The sequence below is a fragment of the Nannospalax galili genome, unplaced genomic scaffold, assembly GCF_000622305.1.
Source record: "Nannospalax galili isolate Female #2095 unplaced genomic scaffold, S.galili_v1.0 scaffold1128, whole genome shotgun sequence".
NCBI lineage: Eukaryota > Metazoa > Chordata > Mammalia > Rodentia > Spalacidae > Nannospalax > Nannospalax galili.
The window spans coordinates 1,308,644-1,334,117 of record NW_008358632.1 but is presented as its reverse complement, the minus strand read 5'-3'; the positions used below and the strand labels follow the sequence as shown (position 1 = coordinate 1,334,117).

The 25,474-nt window shown below is 48.2% G+C and overlaps 2 protein-coding genes across 18 annotated transcripts in view; one reads left to right on the top strand and one right to left on the bottom strand.

Annotated features, from left to right (window-relative positions):
• Window positions 1–20,746, top strand: part of Mapt (microtubule associated protein tau) — a 115,234-nt gene extending 94,488 nt beyond the window's left edge. For 6 of the 10 annotated variants that reach the window (XM_008821899.3, XM_008821908.2, XM_008821905.3 and 3 more), the window contains 4 exons: window positions 8,509–8,601; window positions 11,710–11,791; window positions 12,760–12,872; window positions 16,834–20,746. In XM_008821899.3, the coding sequence (XP_008820121.1) occupies window positions 8,509–8,601; window positions 11,710–11,791; window positions 12,760–12,872; window positions 16,834–17,049 (504 nt within the window). In that variant the 3' untranslated portion in view covers window positions 17,050–20,746. The remainder of the gene's footprint in view (window positions 1–8,508; window positions 8,602–11,709; window positions 11,792–12,759; window positions 12,873–16,833) is intronic. The other 4 variants (XM_008821901.3, XM_008821907.3, XM_008821906.3 and 1 more) reach the window with 1 other exon arrangement.
• Window positions 20,747–22,235: 1,489 nt separating this feature from the next.
• The window catches only part of Kansl1 (KAT8 regulatory NSL complex subunit 1), a 180,343-nt gene continuing 177,104 nt past the window's right edge, over window positions 22,236–25,474 (bottom strand). For 6 of the 8 annotated variants that reach the window (XM_008821892.3, XM_029558066.1, XM_029558065.1 and 3 more), the window contains 2 exons: window positions 24,308–24,560; window positions 22,236–23,993 (listed from right to left, as the gene is read on the bottom strand). In XM_008821892.3, coding sequence (XP_008820114.1) covers window positions 23,751–23,993; window positions 24,308–24,560 — 496 coding nt within the window. In that variant the 3' untranslated portion in view covers window positions 22,236–23,750. The remainder of the gene's footprint in view (window positions 23,994–24,307; window positions 24,561–25,474) is intronic. The other 2 variants (XM_029558070.1, XM_029558068.1) reach the window with 1 other exon arrangement.

Sequence of the window (25,474 nt, the reverse complement as noted above, 5' to 3'; positions counted from 1 at the left end):
TTTGGTGGGGATATGTTATTTTGGTTTTTCATGTTATTGTTTTTTCTCTGTATTTTGACACGTGGATTTCTTTTGTAGTTTCTGATTTTTGTGTGAGACTCAAGCCTTCAAGTTTAGGTCTGTTTCTTTTTGTGAACTTTATCTTTGTGGTTTACTTTTTGGGCATGAAAAGCTGATTCCTCTAAGCTTCCGGTTCTCTATTTTGATTTTATATTAGAGTGGCCGGATTGCTTTTGTCTTCAGGAGTTCCCACAGAGGCCCAAGTCAGATGAGGATCAGATGCTCTCAGGCTTTCTCCTAAGGTCTGGATCCCTCCAGGAAAGATTTTGGCCTCAGGAATTTAGGGGTTGGACTGGCCTGGGAGCTGGGCCCAGGAAAGTTGCTAGTCTAGGGCAGCTGGTGGCTGTGCCACCCAGAGATGCCAAGGAAGGTGGGGGTGGGAAGCGGCCTCAAGGGCTCCTGGGGACTGCACTGAGGAGAGGGGTTGGTCTGGATGCAAAAGATCAGGAAGAGGAAAGGTCAGCCCCAGTGTCCAGGAAAGATCTTTTTTGTCTTTTTGAAACAGGGTCTCCCTGCACCAAAAAACGTGTTAAAATTTACTCATGGGGGGCTGGAAAGACGTCTCAGCAGTGAAGAGTATTGGCTGTTCTTACAGAAGACCTGGGTTCAAATCCCAGAACCCACATAGCAGCTAACAACTGTCCATAACTCCAGTTCCAGGGGAGTCAATGCCCTCTTCTGACTTCTGACTTCTGTGGGCATGGCATGACACAGGTACACCTATACATAGGCAGGTAATGTACTCATACACATTAAAAAAATTACTCATGGGATCCAGGCATGGTGGTCCATGCCTGCAATCCCAGCTCTTTGAATTCAAAGCCACCCTGGTCTACGTAGTGAATGTCATGATAGCCAGGGCTACATAGTGAGACCCTATCTCAAAAAACAAAAAAGAAAAATTTACTGTCAGTGATCTAATATGAAGCTCATATCTCCTGCCTCTGAAGAATGGTGGGTTGGTCAACTATCTATAGATCTTTGTGTCCCAATCACCTCCTGTAGTACCTGGAATATAGTAAATGTTGTATACTGGAAATAGAGGACACAGGGCCAAGTGTAGTATACATCTATAATTGCAGCACTTGGGAGGTAGAGGGAGGAAAATCAGCAGTTTAAAATGTGGTGGTGCACGCCTTTAATCCCAACATTTGGGAGGCAGAGGCAGTTGGATCTTTGTGAGTTCAAGGCCAGCCCCCTGGTCTACATAGCGTGTTCCAGGCCAGCTGGGGCCACAGGGAGACTCTGTCTCCAAAAAGACCACCCCCAAAAAAGCCAACTTCAACTACATAGTGGGTTCAAGGCCAATCTGGGCTGCCTTCAAAAAGAAAAAAAGATTAGCTGGGTGTGGTGGTATATGTCTTTAACCCCAGCACTCAGGAGGCAGAAGCAGGCAGCTCTGTGAGTTCAAGGCCAGCCTGGTCTACATAGAGAGAGCCACATAGTGAGACCCTGTCTTTAAAAAAAAAAAAAAGAAGCCGGGCATGGTGGCGCACACGTTTAATCCCAGCACTCGGGAGGCAGAGGCAGGCAGACCTCTGTGTGTTCAAGGTCAGCCTCAGGTACATAGCAATTTTGAGGCTAGCCTAAGTCATTTGACACCCTGTCTCAAAAACCTAAAATTTAAAAAAAAATAGTAATAATAGGCCAGTGAGATAACCCAGCAAGTAATGTCACTTGCCATGTAAGCCTGACAGCCTGAGTTGAATCCCCAGAACCCACATAAAGGGAGAGAGAGGCAGGGGGATCTCTGTGAGTTTAGGTCAGCCTGGTCTACATGTGAAACCCTGCCTCAAAAAAAGAGGGAAGAACACTTATTATTGGGCTATATCCTATATCCCCATCTTTTCTATTTTATTTTGTTGAGTCAGGGTTTTGCTACATAACACAGGCTTGCTGTGAACTCACAGCAATACTCCTGCCTCAGCCTTCCAAATACTGGAATTTAATAAAGTTTGACATTTAAAAAATGAAAAATAGGGGCTGGAGAGATGGCTCAGCGGTTAAGAGCACTGACTGCTCTTGCAGAGGACCTGAGTTCAATTCCCAGCACCCACATGACAGCTATGAACCATCCTTAACTCCAGTTCCAGGGCAATCCAAAGCCTTCTTCTGACCTCCAAGACATTGCACGACATGGGTGCACTCACATACATGCAGGCAATACACACTCATACATATAAAATAAAAATAATAAATAAAATAGTTTTAAAAAATAGTTTCAAAGAAAACACCTGTAAATACAGAAAAGTAAAATTTCTGTTGTTTTCGTACCATCATGCTTGGTTCAGTGTTCAAGCATGGAAGTGGCCTGGTTGATGGAAAATTTCCAGGTTCTGAGCAGGACAAAAATTTGAGCAGGACAAAAATGTAGTCTAGAGAGAAGGGGCTGCAATGTTAGAAGTGGCCACAAGATGGCGACAATGTGCTGTAAGCCGCCAGCATTTCTAGATCACCCACAGGAGTTGCCTCTGTCTTCCCTAACCCTTGGTCTCTCCCTTTACCTTTCACCTCTGCCCATTTCATTGTTTCTGTTTGTCCATCCCTCTGTTCTCCTTCACCACTGACCATATGGAGATATGGAAGTATTCTTTTTTTTTTTTTTTTTTTTTTTTTTTTGAGACAGGGTCTCCCTGTAGCCCCAGCCGTCCTGGAACTATGTAGACCAGGCTGGCCTTGAACTCACAGAGATCCGCCTGCCTTTGCCTCCCAAGTGCTGGGATTAAAGGCATTTGCCCCCATGCCCGGCAAGAAAAGTTTTTTTTTTTTTTTTTTTTTTTTTTGCATTTATTTTGTGTGTATGTGTTGAGGTCAGAGGACAACTATCCCAGGTCAGTTCTTTCCTTTTACCATGTGCATCTTGCGGATTGAACTGAGGTCCTCAGTCTTCGTGGAAAGCACCCTTACCTACTGAGCCATCTTGCTGGCTCTATGGAAGCGTTTTAAATGCAATGTATTCACTGACAGAAAAAAAAAAAAAAAGTTATCACTTTTTTTTAGACAAGGTCTCATATATTCCAGGCTGACCTCAAACTCATTGTGAAACTGAATATGGCGTTGAACTTCTGACTTTCCTGCCTCCACCTCCCAAGTGCTAGGATTACAGGCTTACACTAGCACACCTAATTTTATATAGTGCTAGGGATCGAATCCAGGGCCTTATGCTTGTTGAACAAATATTCTACCAACTGAGCCACGCATGTCCCCAGCCACCACCACTGATGAAAAGTTAGTGCCAACAATCTTAAGGCATCTGCCTTCTGGGGCTGGAGGGGTGACTCAGTGATTAAGAGCACTGGCTGCTCTTGCAGAAGACCTGGTTCAATCCTCATCACCCACATGGTAGCTAACAATCATTGGTAACTAGTTCCAGGGTATCCAATGCCCTCTTCTGACCTCCTTGGGCACTGTATGACATGGGAGCACTTACACGCATGTAGGCATAACACTCATATACATAAAATAAAAATAAATCAAAAAGATAAAAATAATAGATGAAAACATTTTAAAGGAGTCTGTCCTCTGTTATCTGATTGCCTTTGACCTGTTGGCTTGACAGGATGTGGACAGGCCTTTTGTGTCTGTTCCCAGGGTGATCACCTTGGACTTTAAGACAAGGCTTGCTGTGAGCATCCACTGCCCACATGTGGTTCATTTCCCAATGGGGCATTGCCCTGACCCACTGTCCTGGTGAGGCTAGGGACAGCAGCCTGGGGCCAAGGAGGGAACCCAGGCAGAAGTAATTCAAGAGCTTGGGCTGGCTCTCTGGGAAGTGGATAAACTAAAGTGGATTCATCCAGCCAGCCCTACCCCACTGCAGCCTCTTTTCCAGGGTCAATCCTTAACCACAGACATTTCTCTGCTGACTCAAAACATCATCCTCTCCCTATGGTATTTCCAGTGTCTAGTCAGGGCTGAGGCCCAGTATGGTACATGTTACTGAAGCTGGGAAATTACTCAAGTTTCACAATGACAACCACTGCCCTCTTCTCTCCCTTCTGTAAATCTGGGATTCTGTTAAGGGTGTTGACTTAAAGTGACAGATAACAGTAATTCAAGTATGCTTTGTAAATATCTTTGTGTCTATTGCCAAATCCCACAAAACCTTCTTGCTTTTTCTGTGGGGTTAGAATAAGAAAAAGATACATGGAAAAAAAAACAGTTTCTATGTATGATTTTGCATGATTGCTTAATGTCCTTTGATTAATTTCATTAGTTTCTTTTTGGATTAGTACAGAAAACAAGTTATCTTCCTCTGAAAACTGTTTTCTTTGTTAAATAAGGAGTTATGTAACCAATCATGTTTCCTTTTTCATTTTGGCTGCCAGTAAACTCAGAGCTAAATGTAATAATCAGTGTCATATGTTTGACCTCCCTTTATGTTAACATCAGCCTTTAAAGAAGCTTGTTTTATTATTGGGTGTGTGTTTTCTAATTCTAAACTGTTTCCATTCTGGGCATTTTTAAACAGGGTTTCATATTGTAGTCAGGCAGGGCCAGAACTCACTGTGTATCCAGGTTGACCTTGAACTAGCAGCAGTCCTTCTGCCTCAGTTACTAGAGTGCTGAGGTGACAGGCATGAGCCTGATTTTTTGATTTTTTATTGTTGTTGTTTCAATGTGTATGAGTGTTTTGTTTGCTTGTATGTAAGTTCACCATACACATGCAGTGCCCACAGAGGTCATAAGAGGGCATCAGATCCCCTGGAACTGAAGTTACAGATTATTGTTAGCTACCATGTGGGTGCTGAGAACTGAACCTGGGTCCTCTGCAAGAGCAGCAGTGCTCTTAACTGCTGAACCATCTCTCCAGTCCCTGTTGGGTTTTTTAAGGAGTGTGTGTGTGTGTGTGTGTGTGTGTGTGTGTGTGTGTGTGTGTGTCTGTGTTTGTGTCTGTGTAAATGTATTCTGAATGTGTGCAGGTGCCTGCAGAGGCCAGAAGAGGGCATCCGATCCCATGGAGCTAGAGTTACAGATAGTTGTGAGCTGTCCAACATGGGTGCTGGGACCATAACTCTGGTCCTCTGTAAGAGTAGGAAGTAGTCTTCAGCACCCCCATCCCTCATTCCTTTTTTTAAAACAGGCAAATCTGCTTTGGGCATTTATCCAGTGAAAAGTTACAACCCGTCATGGTGACTCACATCTGTAATGCTAGGACTCAGGAGGCTGAGACAAGAGGATTGGGAGTTCAAGGTCAATCCTTGGTTACATATCAAGCTTGAGGCCAACTTGAGCTACATGAGACCCTGTCTCAGAAACAAAGGAAAGAAAAAGGGAGAGAGAGAGAGAGAGAGAGAGAGAGAGAGACCGAGAGAGACCGAGAGAGACCGAGAGAGACAGAGAGTTTATCGTGACAATTGTGTAATACTTAGGATCTGAAGCTATTCCAAGGCAATAGGGACAGTAACAGCTGACTGCTGGGCAATCAGTATGTGCCAGACCCTGTTTCTGCCACTCTAGAGGTTGACTCATTTCACCCCCATCACTGGCTCTGGGAGGTCATTACTGTCAGCACCCCTAGTTTGTAGGTGGGGAAGCCGAAGCACAGGGGGGTCTAAATGGATTATCTAATGTCAACAGCTGAGCCAGGTTCACACCCAAGCTTTTTGGTGCCAGACCATGCCCTCCACCTGGAAGCACATGTCCCCACCTAGAACTCATGCCGTAGGTGAGAGCCAAGCACTGCTACATGCCCTCAGCTGGCACATTGAGGTCAGCCGGCTTTGTCAACAGAGCTCTCAGGGAGGATTAGCCCAGCCCTTTTAGGAGGCCATTTGGAGAGCTGTGTTGAGAGTTTTTAGAATGTTTATAACTTTGACTTAGAAATTCTATTTCTAGGACTCTGCACTATGAAAATAATCTACGATATGAAAAACATCCATGCTACTTATATGAATCAATGCAAACATTTGAGAACCCAGGAACAGTCCACATAGTGAAATAGGACATGGTGTTAAATATAATGCTTACAGGACAGGTGGAGCTCAAACCCAAGGTCAGCTTGGCTACAGACCTCTCAAACAAAAGTAGGTGGTTCATGCACTCAGGGAGGTAGAGGCAGGCAGATCTCTGTGAGTTCAAGGCCAGCCTGGGCTACATATCAAGTTACAGGTCCACTGGGGCTACAGAGAGACCCTGTCTCAAAAAGACTTTATAAAATAATAATAACAACAACAACAACAACAACAACAACGCTTAGACAGGGGAGGTGACAGAAACTTGTGATTCCAACTACTCAGGAGGCTAAGTTGCTGAGGTGGTATGATGGTTGAGCCCAGCAACTCAGAGCCAGCCTGGGCAACTAACAAGGCCCTGTCTCAGAACAAAAACAAGGGGCTGGTGATGTGACTCAACGGGTAGAGTTCTGACTTGCATGGAGGAGGCCCTGGGTTCAATCCCCAGCACTGCATAAACCCTGCATGGTAGAGCACAGCTGTAATTCCAGCACTCAGGAAGTGGAGACAGGAAGATCAGGAATTCAGAATCGTTCTTGGCTACATAGGGAGGTGCTCCTCCTTTCAGCTGTCTACCCTCTTTACCTGCATCCCAGCAAGCACTGGAAGAAGCTGAATCCATGTCCCATGTAGTCTGTTTGCAGCAATGTATTATTACTGTGTGTGTAGAACAGAGTAGGAGGGACCATGTGTGCCACAGCATGCATGCAGAGCTCAGAGGATAACTTTGTGGAGTTGGTCTTCTTCCACCTTAATGTAGGTTCTAAGATGGAACTCGGGTCTCTGGGCTTTTGCAGCAAGGGCTGTACTCATGCGCCATTTGTCAGCCTGTGAGCTGTTCTTCCAGGTGTCAGAGAAGGTGAGGGGATATTAGCATTGTGTGGAGAAATAATTTTACCAATTTTGCCTAAAAACTAGGAAACAGGCATCATGGTTCTGAGAAGGAAACTGGCCCAGCATGGTTGTACACACCTGGAATCCCAGCACCCCAGAGGTAGAGGCAGGAGGCTCAGGAGTTCAAGGTCACCTTGGCTACACATTGAGTTGAAGGTCAGCCTGAGTTAGAAGACCCATTTTCAAAAACCTCAAAACAAAACACATAAACGGAAAGAAAAATGTGGAGTCACTTACACCAGATTTTCAATATTCTAATCCCAGGTCAGGATTAGATTAGGATTTTCTTTGGGGTCTCAGGTGGTCCCTGTGGTCCACAGGCTTGAGAACAGCCAATGATATTTCCCACGGTTGTTCTATAACTCTGGTATGAGTGAGGATACAGGTGTCACCTCAGAGGGAATATCAGTTTATTCTGGAGCCAAATTATGAGTGACCAAGGCCCCAGAACATGGATTTAGGTTATCCCAAATACAAGGTAAACAGTGTTCTGACAAGGTAAACAGTGTTGTGAAGTTTTTCTAGTAACAAAACAAAAGAAAGGATTCATTCTTTTAACTCTAGCACTTGGGAAGCAGAGGCAGGTGGATTTTTGTGAGATCGAGGCCAGCCTGGTCTACATAGTGAATTCGAGACCATCTGGGACTACAAGGAGACCTGTCTCAAAAAAAAAAAAAAAAAAAAAAAAAAACCACACCTTATTGATACTGTTTTCAAATACATTAGTAGGAACCACCAGAGAGGTGGGATATAGCAAGTGGGGAAATCTCCCTGGTGTCTTAGTCTTTGGGTTAGTGGAAGCTAGAGGGCTGTTTGTACATTCCAAAAAGATTTAGCTAATAGTCACAAGGATGTTGGGCACACACAGAGATGGGCAATGCATGGCTATTAAAAGGGGTTAAAAAAATGGGGTTGTAAAAATAGCCCAAGATAATTTTTTCAAATTTTAGTACATTCATTTAGTGGTGTGTGTGTGTGTGTGTGTGTGTGTGTGTGTGTGTGTGTGTGTGTGTGTGTGTGTGTGTTTGTGTTCCTGCATATGCCATGGCATGTGTGTGGCGGTCAGAGGACAATTTGTGAAAATTCTTTCTTTCCACCATGTGGGATCTGGGGATCTAACTCAGGCCCTGAGGCTTGGTGGCAAGCACCTTTACCTGCTGAGCCACCTCACCGGCCCAGCCTAAGATCATTTGGCTTGAAACCTGTAACCAACCAACTCTCCACAGTCATGGAAGTCCTAATCAGCTGTAGAAGAATCTTTAACATAGGTGTGGCTGGGTTTTTTTGTTTCTGGGACCCTTAGGGGATGTTGGTTGCTCCATCCAAACTTGTTGGGGGGGGGGGTGTCTCATCTCTGACAGTCTCCAGGCGTGTTTTCTAAGGGATGCTCTCCTGAAATCTTCCGTGCCTTCCCAGGCAGCCTCTCCTTCCTTCTTTGGAAGGCCCATCCCCTGTCCCCTTAGCTCCTGAGGAGGTGGGGCTCAGGTGAGGCCCTCCTCAGCAGGTGGCAGGTCAGGGGTCAGCAGGTTGGGGGCCGGTGTTGGCCCAGCAGACGACTCTGGGCGTTGTCATCACTCATCCTCTTTTCTGGCTGTCGAAGGTGCAGATAATTAATAAGAAGCTGGATCTTAGCAACGTCCAGTCCAAGTGTGGCTCAAAGGACAATATCAAACACGTTCCAGGCGGCGGCAGTGTGAGTACCGAGCCGTCACACTCTCCACACAGCGTCTATGGCCTTCGCTTTGAGAAGTGGCATGAGTGTGTACTTGTGAGACATTGCATAGAATAAATCATCGCAGGCTCAGGACTCCTATGTCCCCCCCAGGAAAATGGACACATACTTATGTCCACTGTTCCCAGCCTTCCTCCATGTTCCAGGAAGGGCCCAGCAGAGTGGAGATGGCCATTGGCTCTCTCTAGCTCCTCCCTGGGAAGCTGGGTCCCCATGGCCCATTGGAAATGGAGTCGAAGATGGTGGCACCTGAGATTGGACTGAACCCCCACCTCTGGGCAGTTCTGCTGTGGACAGACAGCCCATATGTTCTGAGAAATGGACACTGAGGACTTCCATCAATGTCAGGAGGGTCCTAGTCACCCTCAGTTTCCCCTCTGTTTTCCTTTATCTTCAAGAGGGGGAGCGATTCCTAACCTCTCAGCTACAGTTTAAAACCTCTCCACTGGGACAGGGACTCTAGATACAAAGAGCCAAACAGAGGTGCCACCGGTGACTCTGTCTGCCCTCAGTTTGCCAGAGTTAAGGATGCTTAGGGTCCTTCTAAATGTGGTTTCTCCAAATACCGCTGGGGACCCTGAGCATATTCAGTGGGTCCCTGCGAGATGTTCTCAGGTTCCCTTCCCATCTGCTCCTTGATGGACACTGGGATTCCCTTGTCCTCCTGGCTGGCCTGTGCCTACAGGGCAAGGTTTGCAAACTAGCTTCAGCTTTCTCTCTGGCCATATCCCTTCTCATCCCCAGCTCAGGATCAGGCCCCAGGAGGGGCCCAGCTCTCTGTCAGCATGGTCCTGCTGGCTGAGCCCTGTAATTGCTGGAGCCCTAGGGTAGGCTGTCTTTCTAGAAAATGCCTCCAGCAGGGTTTATTCTTGCAATGTGCTGCTGCCTTCCACCCTGCCTTCTACCTCTCCAGCTCCTGGCCCCAGAGCAGCAGGCCCTGGCCCTGTGGCTGCTGCATGAGGCTGCTCATGCTTCTTCACAGTGTCTGCTGTCTCCTCTGTCCCCCACTTCCTGCGCTCCTGCCCACCCCCCACTTGTCTTTTGTTTCAAAAAAGAGAGCCAAGGCTACTAGCTAGCCTCTAGTTTCTGCTCAGCCTGTTGCTCTCTCACAGTGTACTCAATAAACTACTCCAAAGGAAGACAAAAGGAAGAGAGGGAGGGAGGGAAGGAGGGAGGGAGGGAGGGAGGGAGGGAGGGAAAAGGTGGTCATTAATGACCCCCCTCACTGTCCAGCCCTTGTCCCTGGGCTTGTTGTTTGCAGTACTCTGGCCTCCCAACACAGGCTTGCTGTGGCTCAGCCAGGGGTGTCTGGTTTGTCTCATGCATGGCCTGCTGCTTGGACTGAGGGCTCAGGCTGCAGAGGGCAGGTGCTCCTGCAGGGGAAATTGGGAAGAGCCAGCTCAGGGTAGCTCTGGTCACATGTTGACTGTCTAAAGAGGCTGAAGTGCCCAGGACATTAGGGAACTTTCTCTGAGGTCTGCTGCAATGTGCCAGCCTGTGGGCTAGCCTTATACTGAACCACAGGATAGCCTAGGATAACAGAGGGCTGTCCTCAGGCTTGACCACTTGATTACAGGAGAGCCTACAGAAAAAGCTCCTTGGGGGAGATGGCTGGTGGTTACAGCTTCTGGCATTTCCTCCTGTTTGCAGAATCCCTGGCCTGGGGGATCCACCTCTGGCTTGCTTCCAGCCCCCTCCCTAATTTAGGGGGACTTCTAGCCAGTAGGCTGCCCCTGCCCCCAGCCCATCTTGGGAGGCCTCACCTCCTGTCTGGGTTGCAGCCTCTTCTCCAGGCTGCTCTCTTGCCTCTGTGGGTTCCAGGATCCCAGGAACCCACCCCCATACATTCCATACTTTTCTGGCCTTTCTGAGGTTTTCTGCCCCTGCCACACCTGGTTCTCTCTCTCAAGTGATTCTACCCAGGGCCAGAGGGAACGAAGTAAGGCCCTGTCACCTCAGCACTCCTGCCCCTCCCTGAATAGGAATATCCTTACCAGTCCCTTGGCCCCTCCATCAGTACCTACCCCAGAGCCCTCTACTTCAATCAGCTCCGTCAGCAAAAAACACCATCAGCATAGCTGTGCATGAAAATAACAGGGATTGGTCCATTTAGATGGCTATTGACAGCCTATCTTGCTATCTGCTGGCCTTGAGAAGCCAATTCTCACACAGGAGGCCAGTCCTCTCCCAGGACAGGAGATGAGCCTCCCCTCCCTGTGATAACCCCACACTAAGTCAATTCAGGAGAGACTTGGCAGTGGCAGTCAGTGACCAGCCTTCTAAACGGTGAAGACCACAGCTCTGCCAGACTGGCCTTCAGGAGCCCCGTCTGCTCAGGGGGTCTCCTTGAGGGTGTCCTTCCTCTCACAGGATCCTGGATCAGGGGCTCTCATTCCCAGAGAGAGGATGGGCACTGCTGCTGGGCCACATGAAGGACCCTGGGTCAGTGGACATCCCTGTGTGTCCTGTCTGCTCACTCATGCTTGCTGAGACACTAAACCTGTGGTTTCTGCTGTGTCTGCCCTCCCTGTTGGTATTTCTTTCTCCTGTGGTAGAGGCAGAGACTGTGTGTTCAGGAGCCAGCTGGCTCTTATCCTGGGTTGTAGAGCTGTTCTGGGTCCTGCTCACCCAGGACTGTGGAAACTTCCTAGATGGAACCTCACCCCGCCTCTCCTCTTCCAGGCACTTCCAGGGCCACTTCTTCCCTACTGCCTCAACGGGGCGTACTTTGTTTCTCCTCAACAAAAGGATTTATGTTTTTGCATTTAAATGTTTGCTAAATAGGTGGTGTGGTCATGCACAGGACCAGGTGTCTCTGCTTTTTCAAGGTCTTCTGTGCTGGCTAGGATTGATGATGCTCCATCTCACAATTATTTTGTGAGGATCCAGCTCCCTGGGGCAGGGTGGGGTTGGTACTGGGTTTTTTCCACCCTGACTGGGGGTGTGTCCGGGTGACTGATGGGAGCCATTGACTGCGCTGTTCTGCTCTCACAGTTGTTTAGCATTGTGTTATACCCACAGTAACATAACCTCCTTTATTTTCTCTCTCTCATCCTCTCATACCCACAGGTACAAATAGTCTACAAACCAGTGGACCTGAGCAAGGTGACCTCCAAGTGTGGCTCATTAGGCAACATCCATCATAAACCAGGTAGGCCTTGGGGAAAGCTGGCCTTGGGATACAAAGTTAGTGGCTGGGCTAGTGGGTAAAGTGGCTGGGAAGACTTCCTTGGATAAGCCAGCCTGGGCAGTATAAGGGGGGAACTGTGGGGGCCTGGGAGGTGTGGTTGTCCCTGCCTATTCCTGAGCACCACCTTGGGTCAACCGAGGCAAGGTATGGAGGGAGAGGAGACTCTAGACTCATACCTCAGTATGTCACTCTCCAGCAGAGCCTACACAGGGGGCCTGGTCATGGGCCTGATCTGGCCCCCAAAGGCCAGCTTTGTCCCCATCCAACCTGGGGGCCATTTTGCCAGTTACAATATGGGCCCCTCTGGGCTGTTGTCAGCCTTGCTGTGCCTGTGTTTAATCAAAGCATGCTGTGAGCAACTCACTCCACCTTTCCCTAGGTTGCCCAGGTTACCTCTCCTGCTAGAAGAGGGTGTGGAGTTCTGGGTCAAGGAGGAGAGAAGGTTAGGGCTGTACTTTTGATGTTAAGCTCCATTTCAAGATCTTGAGGAACTGTGGCTCACAGGATGTTAGTATGAAAAACTTAACTGGTTGGAAGGCAACCGATTTAGAGTTTCACATAACTTCTCCTGGCCAACCTTCGTTTACCTTTGAATTATCTCAGGAGGAAGGCTTTGCAGGGTAAATATTTGATGTGCGCCTTGATTAGAGATGAGGCAGATACAAGCCTTACAAGGGTTCCCTTCTAGATAAAGAGCCCTGTCAACTCTGAGGTTGGACTGTACCTGGGATCACTAGCCAAGCCCTTGTTGGAGTCACAGAATGATCATGTCATTGAATACTCCCTTCCAGAGCAGTGGAACCTCCCTTTTGCCATGCCTCCAGCAGCCCTGAGCACTGCTCTGGAGACTGCAACCTCACTGCATGTATGCTAAGTCTCCCAGATCACAGAAGATGGCAAGAGGCTCTTGTGTGGGTTTTATATTCCAGGAGGTGGCCAGGTGGAAGTAAAATCTGAGAAACTGGACTTCAAGGACAGAGTCCAGTCGAAGATCGGTTCCCTGGATAACATCACCCACGTCCCTGGTGGAGGGAATAAGAAGGTAAAGGGGTCAGGGAAGGAGGCCACATTGAGATATGGGGATTAACAGAGTGGACAAGGCTTGTTCTGGAGGATCCCACATGGACTGTCTGGAGATGGATTCTCAGCCTCAGTGTGATGTACCAAGAACAGGGCAAGGGATCATGGGCAGATCTCTACTAGGTACCAGGAGCTAGAGGAAAAGGGTGATGCTGAGCTGGGGATGTGGCTTGCCTAGCACACACAGAACCCTGAGTTCCATCCCCAGCACTGTTAAAACTGGCAGATATGGTGGTACGTACCTATAATCCCAGGAGGAGCAGGAATTTAAGATCACCCTTGGCTATATAAGAAGTTTCAAGCCCACCTGGACTTCATGAAACTCTGTTTCAACAAATAAACAGGTAGACAGACAGAGAGACAGACAAATGTCTCTCTGGAAGTGCTCACATAGAGGCTGTTGGGCTTTGTTCCCAGCCATGTCTAGTCTCTAGTCTGTGGAAATGTAGTGGATATGTATGTGGGTGGGGTGAGGGAGCACAAAGGTATATGTAGCCCTAAGCAAACTCCCTCCTGTGTCCAGCACAGGCATGACTGTGGGGCTGGCCTGACTTTTTCTCTTCTGCTAAACAGTCTGTTCCCATGTTGTGAAGTGGCATCCCAGGTAGAGTCCTCCCAGTAGCTGACTGAACAGAAGGGACACCTGGGATGGTGTTGAATCAGACTCAGTTTAGCATGATAAAGGGCACCACCTAAGGTGGCTCAGCCCTTTCCACCTCATATTGGGTGGCATCTGGGAGTCCCTGTCTTCCTCTGCAGCCCCCTCTGCATCTGCAGCTTGTGTCCTTTGTGAAGTGCCTGCTGAATTCCTGCCCCACACAGGACCCCCAGGCTGAGAGGAGCAGAGGGGTCCCAGCCCACAGATGACCTCTCAGCACCCCCTCTGGTCTTCAGAACCTCATAGTGGACTGCACAGGGACTGGAAATTTCTGAAGTACCTGTGCTGCCCAGGGGGAGGAGATCTTCCAGACCTGGAGGCTGTGCCTGAGGGGTACCAGGCAGGGCCCAGTTCTCTGGGGAAATGGAAAACACTCTGCCAAAGGCCAGGGCTCCACTGTTTCTGACACATACCTACCCAGTTGAGGACAGGGCCCGAGGGTGCCATTAGGGAGCCACAGGCCTGGTTCCAGTTTGGAGTCAGATTCAGTGGGGCCGGGGAGAGGCCCTGGGCAAGGGAAGGTCTCCACTAGCCTAGGAACTTCTGTGCCATGGAGGAGGCTCTAGGAGGCAGGACTCCCTTGGAGGGCTGATTTAAGGCAAGATTTGCATTGAGGCAAGGTCATGCTCAGTTACAAAGATCTGGAGCCAGCCTGGGCTACATGAGACCTTGTCTAAAATAAAAAAAAAAAAAGACATAACACACACATGCTCCCCCAAAGCTTTTCTGAAGTAACCTTTCAAGTATAACAATATGGAAGGTCCCTCAGGGACCCAGAAAGAAGACACACGTAGCCTAAATAGGAGCCTGATTTTCTCTACACTCACATTGAACGTTTACCCACACTCAAGCCCCTGCTCAAATGGCTCTTCACCTGAGGTCTCCAGACCTCACACACTGGAAAAGGCAGCGTGTGATCCAAGACAAGGTTGAAGTTTTGTCCTCTGCTTTGGGTTAATCAGTTGAGACTATTAAACACTCCTCACACCTGATCCTTTCTACTTCCTTTGGGACTCCTGGCTCTGACATTGTGCATGCGTATGTGTGTGTGTGTGTGTGTGTGTGTGTATATGTGTGTGTGACATTCACTGAATGTGCAGGTAAGCACACCCATTATATGTGTATGCTGAGGCCAGCAGAATATCAGGTGTCATCCTCTATCATGTTCATCACTCTCCATCAGATTGCTTTGAGAGAGGGTCTCTCACCGAACTGGAAATTTGCTATTTTGTCTAAGCTGACTACCAGTGAACTCCCCCAGTGCTGAGGTTACAGGTATGCCCAGCCATGCCCAGCTTTTTTACTTGGGTGCTGAAGATTCAAACTCAGATCCCTATGTTTGCAGAGCAAGCATTCAGCCACTGAGCCATGTCTCCAGTCCATGACAGATCTTTTTTTGAAACAGGGTCTCCCTGTAGCCCCAGCTGGCTTGGAACTCACTATGTAGACTAGGCTGGCCTCAAACTCACAGAGATTTGCCTGCCTCTGCCTCTCAGTGCTGGGAATAAGGTGTGTGCCACCATGCCTGACTTCAGATTTTGTTAAGAAGGACTTCTTGGCACCATGCTGCCGACAGTTGTGCCACCTGAAAGCTCATCAGTCACTAGCAGGGGGGCAGGGAGAAGGGGTGACTCCTAGAGACAGTACAACTTCACCTTCAACACTTCAGCTGCAAGTTGTCAAAACAGACTGCAAGGCTGATGTTGAGCAGTGGTAGGGCATGTGCTTAGCATGCTCAAGGTTCTGGGTTCCATCCCCACCACACACACACACATACACACACATTCCATTTTTAGGATATACTTAAAGTGAAATGATGCGTGTACAAGGTCACTCAAGGTTATTCACACACAGCATTGTTTATAATAGAATAGCAAAAGACTGAAATCACCTGCGCTTCCATCTTTGGGTCAGTAGATAAATTGTGATGCACAGGTGATTGTGTAAGCATCCACAAGCATGAGGAAGCTCCCTGTGGGCTAACAGAAATTGAGCCTGAAACTGTAATCCCAGTGCTTTGGAGACTGAGGCATGAGGACAGCTAGATCTAAACCCAGCCTGAGCTAAATAGTAAGATCTTGCCTCAAAAAACAAACAAGCAAGGCCAGTGAGATGGCTCAGGGGGTAAAGGCATTTGCCTTTAAGCCTGATGACCCTGAGTTTGGTCTTCAGGCTTCCACATGGTAGAAGCAGAGAATCAATTCCTGCAAATTGTCCTCTGACCTACACATGTACCAGGACATGTGTATGTACGTACACACACACACACACACACACACACACAAATAAATACATAATAAGTAAATACACACATAAACAAACAAATAAATAAATATAAAAAATCTGAACAAACACCTGAATGTGGTGCCTCTTACTTTTAATCCCAGCATTCAGGCTACATCATATCCTATCTAAAAAACAAACAAACAAACAAACCACTTCTTTTTAAATACTAAAAAGAGGGGCTGGAGAGATGGCTCAGCAGTTAAGAGCACTGGCTGCTCTTGCAGAGGACCTGGGTTCGATTCCCAACCCCCACATCGTGACTAACAACCATCCGTAGCTCCTGTTCCAGGGGAAATCTGACACCTTTTCTGATCTCCATAAACTCTGCACAACATGGGTGCACTCACATACATGCAGGCAATACTCTCATATACATTGAATAAAAATAAGAAAATAAGAAAAAATAAATAAAAAGGAAAAAGGAAAAGAAAACCTTAAAATTGAAAAAAAAAGAAAAACAAATACAACAAAAAAGCAAATATTAAGTTCAAGAACCAAAGTGCAAAGCACTTTGTATATTGTTACCATATGGGTTAAATACAAAGGTATTTACTCTCACATGCATGTATGTGTGTGTGGGACAGCACTGAAGGACATAGGCAATTGTTAATCAGAAGATGGTAAACAGAAGGCGAGGGAGGAAGCTAGGATGCAGCTTCATTGGTAGAGGGCTTGCCCAGCATGCACCAAGTCTAATCCCTAGCACCACATACACCAGGTATGGTGGCATATACCTAATACCATTGGGGACAAGGGGGCAGGAGGATCAGAAGTTCAAGGTCGGCTTCAGCTACATAGTGAATTCAAGGCCAGCATGTGCTATGTGAGACCCTGTCTCAAACCACCCCCAATCCCCAAACTAAAGGCTCCACAGCTCCCTCCCACCTCAGACCAGCTTTGGTGGTGGGGACGGTCAGCAGAGTTTGTCTCCTTTTCGGAGTTCATCTCACTCTCCCGTCCCCTCCACTTCTCCATGCAGATTGAAACTCACAAGCTGACCTTCCGGGAGAATGCCAAAGCCAAGACAGACCATGGGGCAGAAATCGTGTACAAGTCGCCGGTGGTGTCAGGGGACACGTCTCCACGGCACCTCAGCAACGTGTCCTCCACTGGCAGCATCAACATGGTAGACTCGCCACAGCTTGCCACGTTAGCCGATGAAGTGTCTGCCTCCCTAGCCAAGCAGGGTTTGTGATCAGGCCCCTGGGCCAGTCAATAATCGTGAAGAGAAGAGAGAGTGAGAGAGTGTGGAAAAAAAAGAATGATCTGGCCCCTCACCCTCCGCCCTCCCTGCTGCTCCTCACAGACGAGCCTGGCACCTAACCTGCTTTTGTCGCTCGGCTTTGGCTTGGGACTTCAAAATCAGTGATGGGGAAAAAGAGCAAATTTCATCTTTCCAAATTGATTGGTGGGCTAATAATAAAATACTTTTAAAGAAAAACAGGTTAAAAACATGGCCACACCCAACATTTCCTTGGGCAATTATTTTTGATTCTTTTTTTTCCCCCTCTCTGAGTATTAGAGGGTGAAGGAGAGGTTCTGGAAGCTGTTTCTGGGAGTTTGAAGGCACTAAGGCACCCAGTGCTTGCAGCCCCATCCCGGGGGTGTCACAGGGACAGTGACAGCAACAAAAGATTAGTGGGGAAGACAAAGGGAGGCGGGTGGGCAGGGTGGTGAAGCAGAGAGGGGAGGTGGACAGGATGGGACTGGACACTGGCCCCTGCCAAGTATTACAGAAAGGGTAAGTAGCCCCAGCTCTACAGCGGTCTTAAATGGTGCGGCTTCCTGTTCTGGGAGGCCCTGGGGTGTGCTGCGGGTCAGTCGTGCCACTTCTGTGGGGTGGCCTGTTTGAGAAGGGACAGTGGGCAGAAGGAAGGTGGGTTGAAGGTGGCAACTTGTGGATTACTTCCACAAAGGCTGACCTTGACATCCCGGAGTGCTGGTCTCTTTCCCACTCCCTGCAGGATGGGAGTCCTGAGCAGAGGGGCTTCCGTCTGCCCCGGTGGAAAAAGCTATTCTAAGTTCTGAAGTTTGGAACCGAAGCCACGATTTTTTTGTCCACCTCACAGAACTGTATTTTAGGGCTAACCAATTCGTTGTAAGGACTTGTGCCTCTTGGGGGACATCTGCCTGTTCTCACCTGGGCCTCCAGAACCTCTGCAGTGTGTGTGGGATGGGGGAGCATGTCTGAGAGGTGGGCTCCAGGCCTCCCATCCCTCCCCTGGCCACTGTAGCCCTTCTGCTTGTCCCTCTGTGCCCATATGTCTGCCATGAGAGCCAATCACTGCCGTACTTTGATCATGTCTCACTGTCCTGAGTGCCCAGCCTTCCCCAGCCCCAGTCCTGCTGTATGCTAAGGGGTTGAGTCCAGAGAAGGCAAAGTCCAGGCACAAGGGTTAGGGCTCAGCCTCCCTACGTTCCACACATCTAACCAGTGTGCCTCCCACAAGGAACCTTGTTTAGTTTTCTCCCTCACCTCCTATCCCAGATGGGGTGGGGCCTGGCAATGACCCTGGTCAATTGACTTGATGACTTGAGATAGCCATTGCCTCCTTTCCTGTCCTGAGCTGGGGGCAGCATCAGGTGCCAGTGCTGGCACCAGGTTGGGCAGGCAAGAGTCCTAGGACAGGGTCATTCTCCTTCCATTCTGTTTCCACCCCAACTTGTGATTGCCAGCTTCCCAGAGCCCAGACATCATTAAGTTTCCATGTTCGGAATCAGCCCTCCACACCCCAACTTGGGGAACATACCCCTTGGAAATGTTTTTCCTCCAGTCCCGGTGCAAGCAGTGCTGCCTGTCCTGCTGGAGCAGCTAACACCTCCACAGATGTGACCCTTCCCTCCCCATCCACACCCTGTTGTGTTGTAATTGGATTTGTCTGTTTATGTCTGGGTTCACTAGAGTGACTATGATAGTGAAAAGAAAAAAAAAAAGAAAAAAAAAGGACGCATGTATCTTGAAATATTTGTCAAGAGGTATTTGTCAAGACTGGATATCTCTTGTCCCCATTGGGATAGCTCCCAGAAGCCAGTGCAGTGCTACCCTGCTGGGGCATCCCAGGTTTTGAAGGGTTTCCTTTGCATTGGTGACCCCCACAGACACCGGACCGACATTGGAGGTTTCTGGTGCCAAGGCTTGAAGCACAGGACCAGCTGGAGACAGCAGGCTCCCTTTGTCAGGAAGAGCTTGTGGCTGGCCTGGTTTGCAGAGTGAAGACGGGCCTCTCTGGTCACAGCCTCAAGTTCCACAGCAGCCCTGCCTGAAAGACAGTCTTAGAACTCCCATATAAAAGGACACCAATGACCCCCAGGAGAGTGTGGCCCCAGGTTCCATGAATCTCCAGCAACAACCCTGGGCCTGGACTCTCCCCAGGTTCTCCCTGGGGGACAGCCTTGGCCTCCTCACTGAGGATGGACAGCCTGACTGAGGAAGCGCAACAACTTGGGGGATCCCCCCACCCCTTGGTTTCCAAGATGTCAGCCCACTGGCCTTGCACAAGCCCCACCCACTGCTGCAGGGAAGAGAAGAGTTGGCCTTGGCAGGGATTCCGCAGCCTCAGGCCGAGTTCCACCCCTTTGGGAGAGGGGATTGGGGATGGGAAGCAGCAGGACTTTCTCTTTAAAGAATTGCATGGGCCCAGAACTGTATGGTGAGGCTCCCCACTGCTCTTGGGTATCCCAGCTGCCCTTAGAACTGAAGAGTGTGATGGAGAAAAAGGAAGTGTGGTTTGAAGATATATGGACCCTTCTTTATTGCCGATCTTGGCTGTGCTTTTATACCGGTTTGCTCCTCCTGCAGTTACTGCCCCTGTGTATGGGGGGCGCTCTGCCACCCCTTGTACAGATCAAGCTGCTGGGGTCAGCCCAAAGCTCATGGTTGAGGGTGATCGAATCAGTGCTGATAGGTAGACTACAAAGGGATTTAATAAGGACAATCCCCCCAGAGCTTCGGCACTCCTACCTTCCTTCCATGCCTCCCCACTCCAGAGCCAATGTCCTTGGGTGGGCTAGATAGGGTATACCATATGCCTGGTGGCTCCAAGCCCTCAATTCACTTTATCAGTAGTTCCATTTAAATTGACTTCAGTGGTACAAATGTTTTCAGATTGCTTGTGCTGTGGGGGGAGGGGGGAGGAAGAACATAAGAGAGTTCACATGGGCAAAAGGAAGTTGGAGTGCACCAGTTAAGCCATCTGCAACCCTTTTCATGATTTTGACCACTTGCTAGAGAGAGAAGGGGGCATGAGGCTAGAGTCAGAGGTTTAGCCACTCCACTGGCAGGTTCTCCCAGGCAGAGACAACCAGTTAGTTCCAACCAGCTGGACTTCCCAGTCTGGTGTAGCTGACTTGTGTAGGAATCTAAGACCTGCTCTGGCCTGCTGCCCTCTTAACTGAGTCCAGAGTCCATATTCATGCCTCCTTGAAACCCCAGCCTCCTTCCCTCTAAGCCACTGGCACCCCAGGATCATCTCTAGACTGGCTTCAGACTCACAGCCTACACTTCTAGCAGCTACCAAGATCTCCTTCACCCTAGTCTTTGTTCTCCAGTAAAATAAGGTGGGGATGAGGGCAGAGGTGGTCATCAGCTCCACGTCTGTGGCTTCGTGAGCTTCAGACTTCTGAAAGGGTTGCCTTGGGCAGTGACTCCAAGTCTCACCTTCTGATGGATGGAGCCTGTGCAGTTACTTTGCTGGGCACGACGATCTCCAGCACTTGCAAGTCCCATGAGTTCTTTGGTAATTTTGAGGGTGGGGGGAGGGACACGAAATCATCTTAGCTTAGCTTCCTGTCTGTGAATGTCCATTATAGTGTATTGTGTGTTTTAACAAATGATTTACACTGACTGTCGCTGTAAAAGTGAATTTGGAAATAAAGTTATTACTCTGATTAAATAAAGTCTCTGTTCATGGGTTCCAATAAAACAGTATGTTTCAAAGTTCTTTGCCACCCTTTGAGAACTCAGAACAGGAAGTAAAAGAACTGTTAAAAGCTGGACAGCAGAGTATGTTTCCTGGGATCCTGAAGGCAGAGTTCAGGTCTTCATTCTGTGATCCTGGTGTTCGCAAACTACCCTGGGGCACACAATCAGCACCCTTGGGGCTGCACTCACAAAGCTTTGAGCGGCTTATGCCAGCTCATTCAAACCTGAGGAGGTTGGGTGTCCCTGCAAATTAGTGGAAGGGCCTAGGTCTGAAGCAAACACCCAGGCCTGTGGGCTGCATGACTGGTTTAAATTCTCCGTTTATATCGACATTCTGTTGCCTTCCTACTTCCCCTGCAACCTCTGAGTAGTATTTCTGCTACAGGTACCAGACAGCTTCTTCCTGGCAATGTCACAAAGGACAACAAAAACTAGGAACCTCTATTTTGTTTTTGGGACAAGGTCTCATGTAGCACAGACTGGCTTCAAACTCTGTAGTTAAGGGTGACCTTGAACTCCTGATCCTCCAGCATCTACCTCCTTGGTGCTGGGATTACAGAGGTGCACCATCATGCCAGTTTATGTGGTGCTGCAGACAGAACCCAGGGCCACATGCATGTGACTGTGGGTGTAACATGTGTCTTGGCATGTGTGTGGTCAGAGGACTACCTCGGGTGCCAGTCCTTGTGTTTTTACTGTTTTTCTGCACAGTCCCTGCTAATCGGCCCCTAACTTCTTATGCCTCAGCCTCTTCCCCACTGAACACTGGGATTACAGATGCCCTGCTTTATGTGGGTTCAAACTCAGGTCCTCACACTTGTACTTTATTCACTGAGCAACGCCCCAACCCCCATTCTTTGGTAATCATTTCAGGTCAAAAGGAGTCCTTAGATTTTCAGTTTAAACTGTTGCTTCAGTCCAGTAGATCTTAATGCATCTAGAAGCACCATCAGGCCAGCCAGAGAAATGGTTTCAGAAACAATAGCTCTGAGACTTGACAGAGGTCCATGTGTTCATTGATCTTGTACAGGAGAAATCAGGCAGGTCCTCAGCCTCCTTAGAAGTAGCTATGACCTCTCTCAGTTGACAAGGAACCCAGGCACCATGCAAAAATGTACATTTTCACTGAACCCTCCCACCCCCTAAAAAGTTTGATGGTGACAAGAATTTGGAGTATTCTGCTGACCTCCTAGAAAAAGGGATGACGAGAGGTCATGAATTAGTTGCATTCACTCAGCAAGAGCAGGTGGTCTGTGTGGGCCCCTCTTCTGGCACCTGTTACCTTAGACAATCCTCCCAATCACATTGCCTGGCCATGTTCCCAGAAGACAGGATATGAGACTTTCAGGGTTTGGAGCAAGTCACAGAACCCCAAAGAATGGCCCTGTAGATTCGTCTCTGAAACCCCTACCAATGCACACCCAAGTCCAGTATATCAAGAAAGGCCTGACACAAGACTTTCTGTATCATTTTTTTATTATTTTTTTTTTCATTTTTTCCTTCCTTTTTTTTTTTTTTAAAGCACTAGTCTGTGCTTTGCAAACAGAAGAATCAAGACATTAACAAAGATCCGCTTCTCTGAAGAAAAGCATTTCTATAGAACAAAGACAGCTACGTATTTCGCTGCCATTACACAGCTCAAAGCAGGAAAAGAAAATATTTACAAAATACAAGTTTTTTTAAATTTTTGTTTTTTTGATTTTTTGTGTGTGTGTTTTTTTTTTTACAATGCTAAAAGGGTTATTCAGAATTTTCAACCTTATAAATAGAAGAAGCACTTTATGCATAGGGATATGGTGCATTATTGTTGTTTAAAGAAACAATGACAAACCTTTTAACTTGCAAACAGAACAAAAAACAAAATCACTAATGTTGAAAATTGTGAAAAAACCCCAACCATTAAGCAATCTGCCTACTTATTTTCATACGATTATAAAATGGCAGAAAAAGAAAATTCCTTTCCCCCTCCCCTTTTTTTGGTGATGTGATTATACATGAGACAGGCACTAGGTTAACAGGAGGTTGATGGGGAATGATGGAAACCACAGCTAGGACCAGACAGTGTTCCACAGGCAAGGGGAGCTTGAGAGAGGAAGAGTCTAAGTGGCCCGGATGGGGATGGGGAGGTGAAGGAAACATGAGGATGTGAACCAGTCAGTGAAAACATGGTATTAGGATGATGGGATGTACTCCGCAGGGGAGCAGGGACAGGTTAAGTAGTCTGAATCCTACCGTCACAGACCAGATAGGTTCTGAGTGGAAGTACTAATGTGTGCGTGAGTACATGGCTAGGGGAGGCAGACAGGGAAGGGCAGGACAGAGCGACCTGAGCAGTCACACAGGTTACTGCAGTTGAGGAGCCAAGAAAGCGATGACCAAATGCAGATGACAGGTCTTCAAGGGCCAGGTGACAGGAGAAGCTAGCTTTCTGCTGACTGAGAGCTCAGTGAGAACTGGCCGCCCAGCAGAGAGGTTTGGTGGGGTGCTCCAGCACAGAAGACTGTGGGGCCCAGCCAGAGCTAAGCCAAACCATAGACTGGAGAGAAGGGTGAGAGCTCAGAGTGCCCTTGCCCTATCCCACCCTAAGGCCATGCTGACCTGGAACTTTGACCCTCTGCCATTTGGTCAGTCCACCCTACCCACAGGTGCAAGGGAGAGGGGTGATCGTCTAACATTGGGAAATCCAGTGATTCAACAGTGTAGAGGGTGTGCCAGGACCAGGCCAGCATGGTCTTATCCTTCACTTGTCTGCTAACTGGAGGAAGTGCTCAGGTGTGACAACAAAACATGGAAACAAAACAAAAATCAAAATGAGAAAAAGGGGAGGAAAAAAAAAAAAAAAAAAAGGATCTAAATTCCTTAAATTCACTAAAAACTGTGAAAATCTCCGGCATATGATGTTTGAATATCAAACGCAGATTATTTCTGAAGCTTTAATGCCAATAGTAGTGAGTCTATATAGTCTCATCTCTCACTCATCTGTGAGTTGGCCGCTGAGCTGTGACTGTTGTCAGATGCCGACTCTTGAGAGGGACAACAGGAGGTGAGGTAGGTGCCACCTCTGTATCCCGGCCAGTCTTGCTGCCTGAGGTGCGTCGAGTGCAGCGGGCTGCCCGTTCCTGTGCATCCAGCTGGTCCTCACATTCTGCCTGGGGACTATATGCCAGGGGGAAGGTCCTCCGCTCCCACGGCTGGACAGACTTCAGGCAGACAAGATGCTATGGTGAGACCCAGTCCCAGTTCATTCCCTGCCACAAAGTCTTGCCCCTAAATCTGTAGCCTAGACCCTATGACAAATGCAAGAGGTATTTTTGGAAAATCTGGGAAGATCCCTCCCAGGGTGGGTACCCTCTGAACAACAGCCATTACACATCTATTTGTACCTTCTGTCAGACTTGAGTCTAGCCTCCAGTCTCCTCAAAATGAGGGAGAGGAAGGCATAAAATGAAGCTCCCATCTTCAGCATATGCTGTCCTTTCCCAGTTCTTCCCCATACCTCACCCTCACCCCGTGAGAAGGCAGTACTCCTCACCTGTTCATCCAGCCCTAGCTCTGGTGTGGAGCAACGGGTGTCTTCACTGGCTAAGTTTCGCAGAGTGTCCCGAGCCACAGGAGTGAGGGGGGCCGAGTGCAGTTCTGGGCTAATGGGGCTCCTAGGGGATTGACTGTGGGAGAACTCTGAGAGAGAGTGGCTACTACTGACATCAGGAGAAGCAGGCTGTGGGGTGGAGGGGTTGGCACTGCCCAGCTGAGGGGTGGTCCGGCCGTCTGATGACCTGTAAGATCTGTGAAGCAAGAAATGCACATGTGAGTACCTGGGTCATAAGGCACTTCCATTTCTTTCTGAGGCGTGGGGCAAGGAGGAAGCATGAAGAAACAGCTACACCACAGTAGCTCAGGCAGGCTGACCCAATGGGGCTTTTCAAAGATCTCTAAGTCCCACTTGCTTCCACATAGGTATAAACATGACACCTAAGAAGTGTGGATGCCCATCAACCTGAGAGAAAGCCATGGATGAACAATACCAGGCCCTAAAGCGCTGCCTAGTGAATTCAAGATAAGGTGTAGTTCAGATTCTGAAAACTGTAGTTTAAGAAAAGTAGCAGAACAAGTCTAAATGGGAGGGCTTTGGCCACTGTTGAGAACACATTTATTATTGTTTTTTAGAGACAGGGTCTCACTTATGTAGCCCTAGCTGACCTTAAACTCAGAGAAATCTGCCTGCCTCTGCCTTCTGAGTGCTAGGATTAAAAGTATGTGCCACCACACCTGCCTCTTATTTTTAATTGTATGTATGCATATGTGCCTGTGTGGGGATATATACACCTGAGTGTGAGTTCTATTGGAAACCAGAGGCATCAAATACCCCAGGAGCTGGAGTTACAGGAAGTTGTGAGCCACTGTGCTCTGAACATAGGTCCTTAACAACAAGTGCTTTTAACAGCTAAACCATCTCTTCAGTCCTGATTTCCCTCCAGCTGAAATTCACAGACACTCATCTGCCTCTGCTGGGATTAAAGGTGTACACTACCATGCCCTGCCCAGAAGTCTTTATTTATTTTTTTTTAGAAAACACTTTATTTTTATTTTATGTGTATGTGTGTATTGCCTGCATGTAGGCATTGTCACATCCTTGTCATGCAATGCCCACAGAGGACAGAAGAGGCTGTCGGATCCCCTGGAACTGGAGTTACAGACG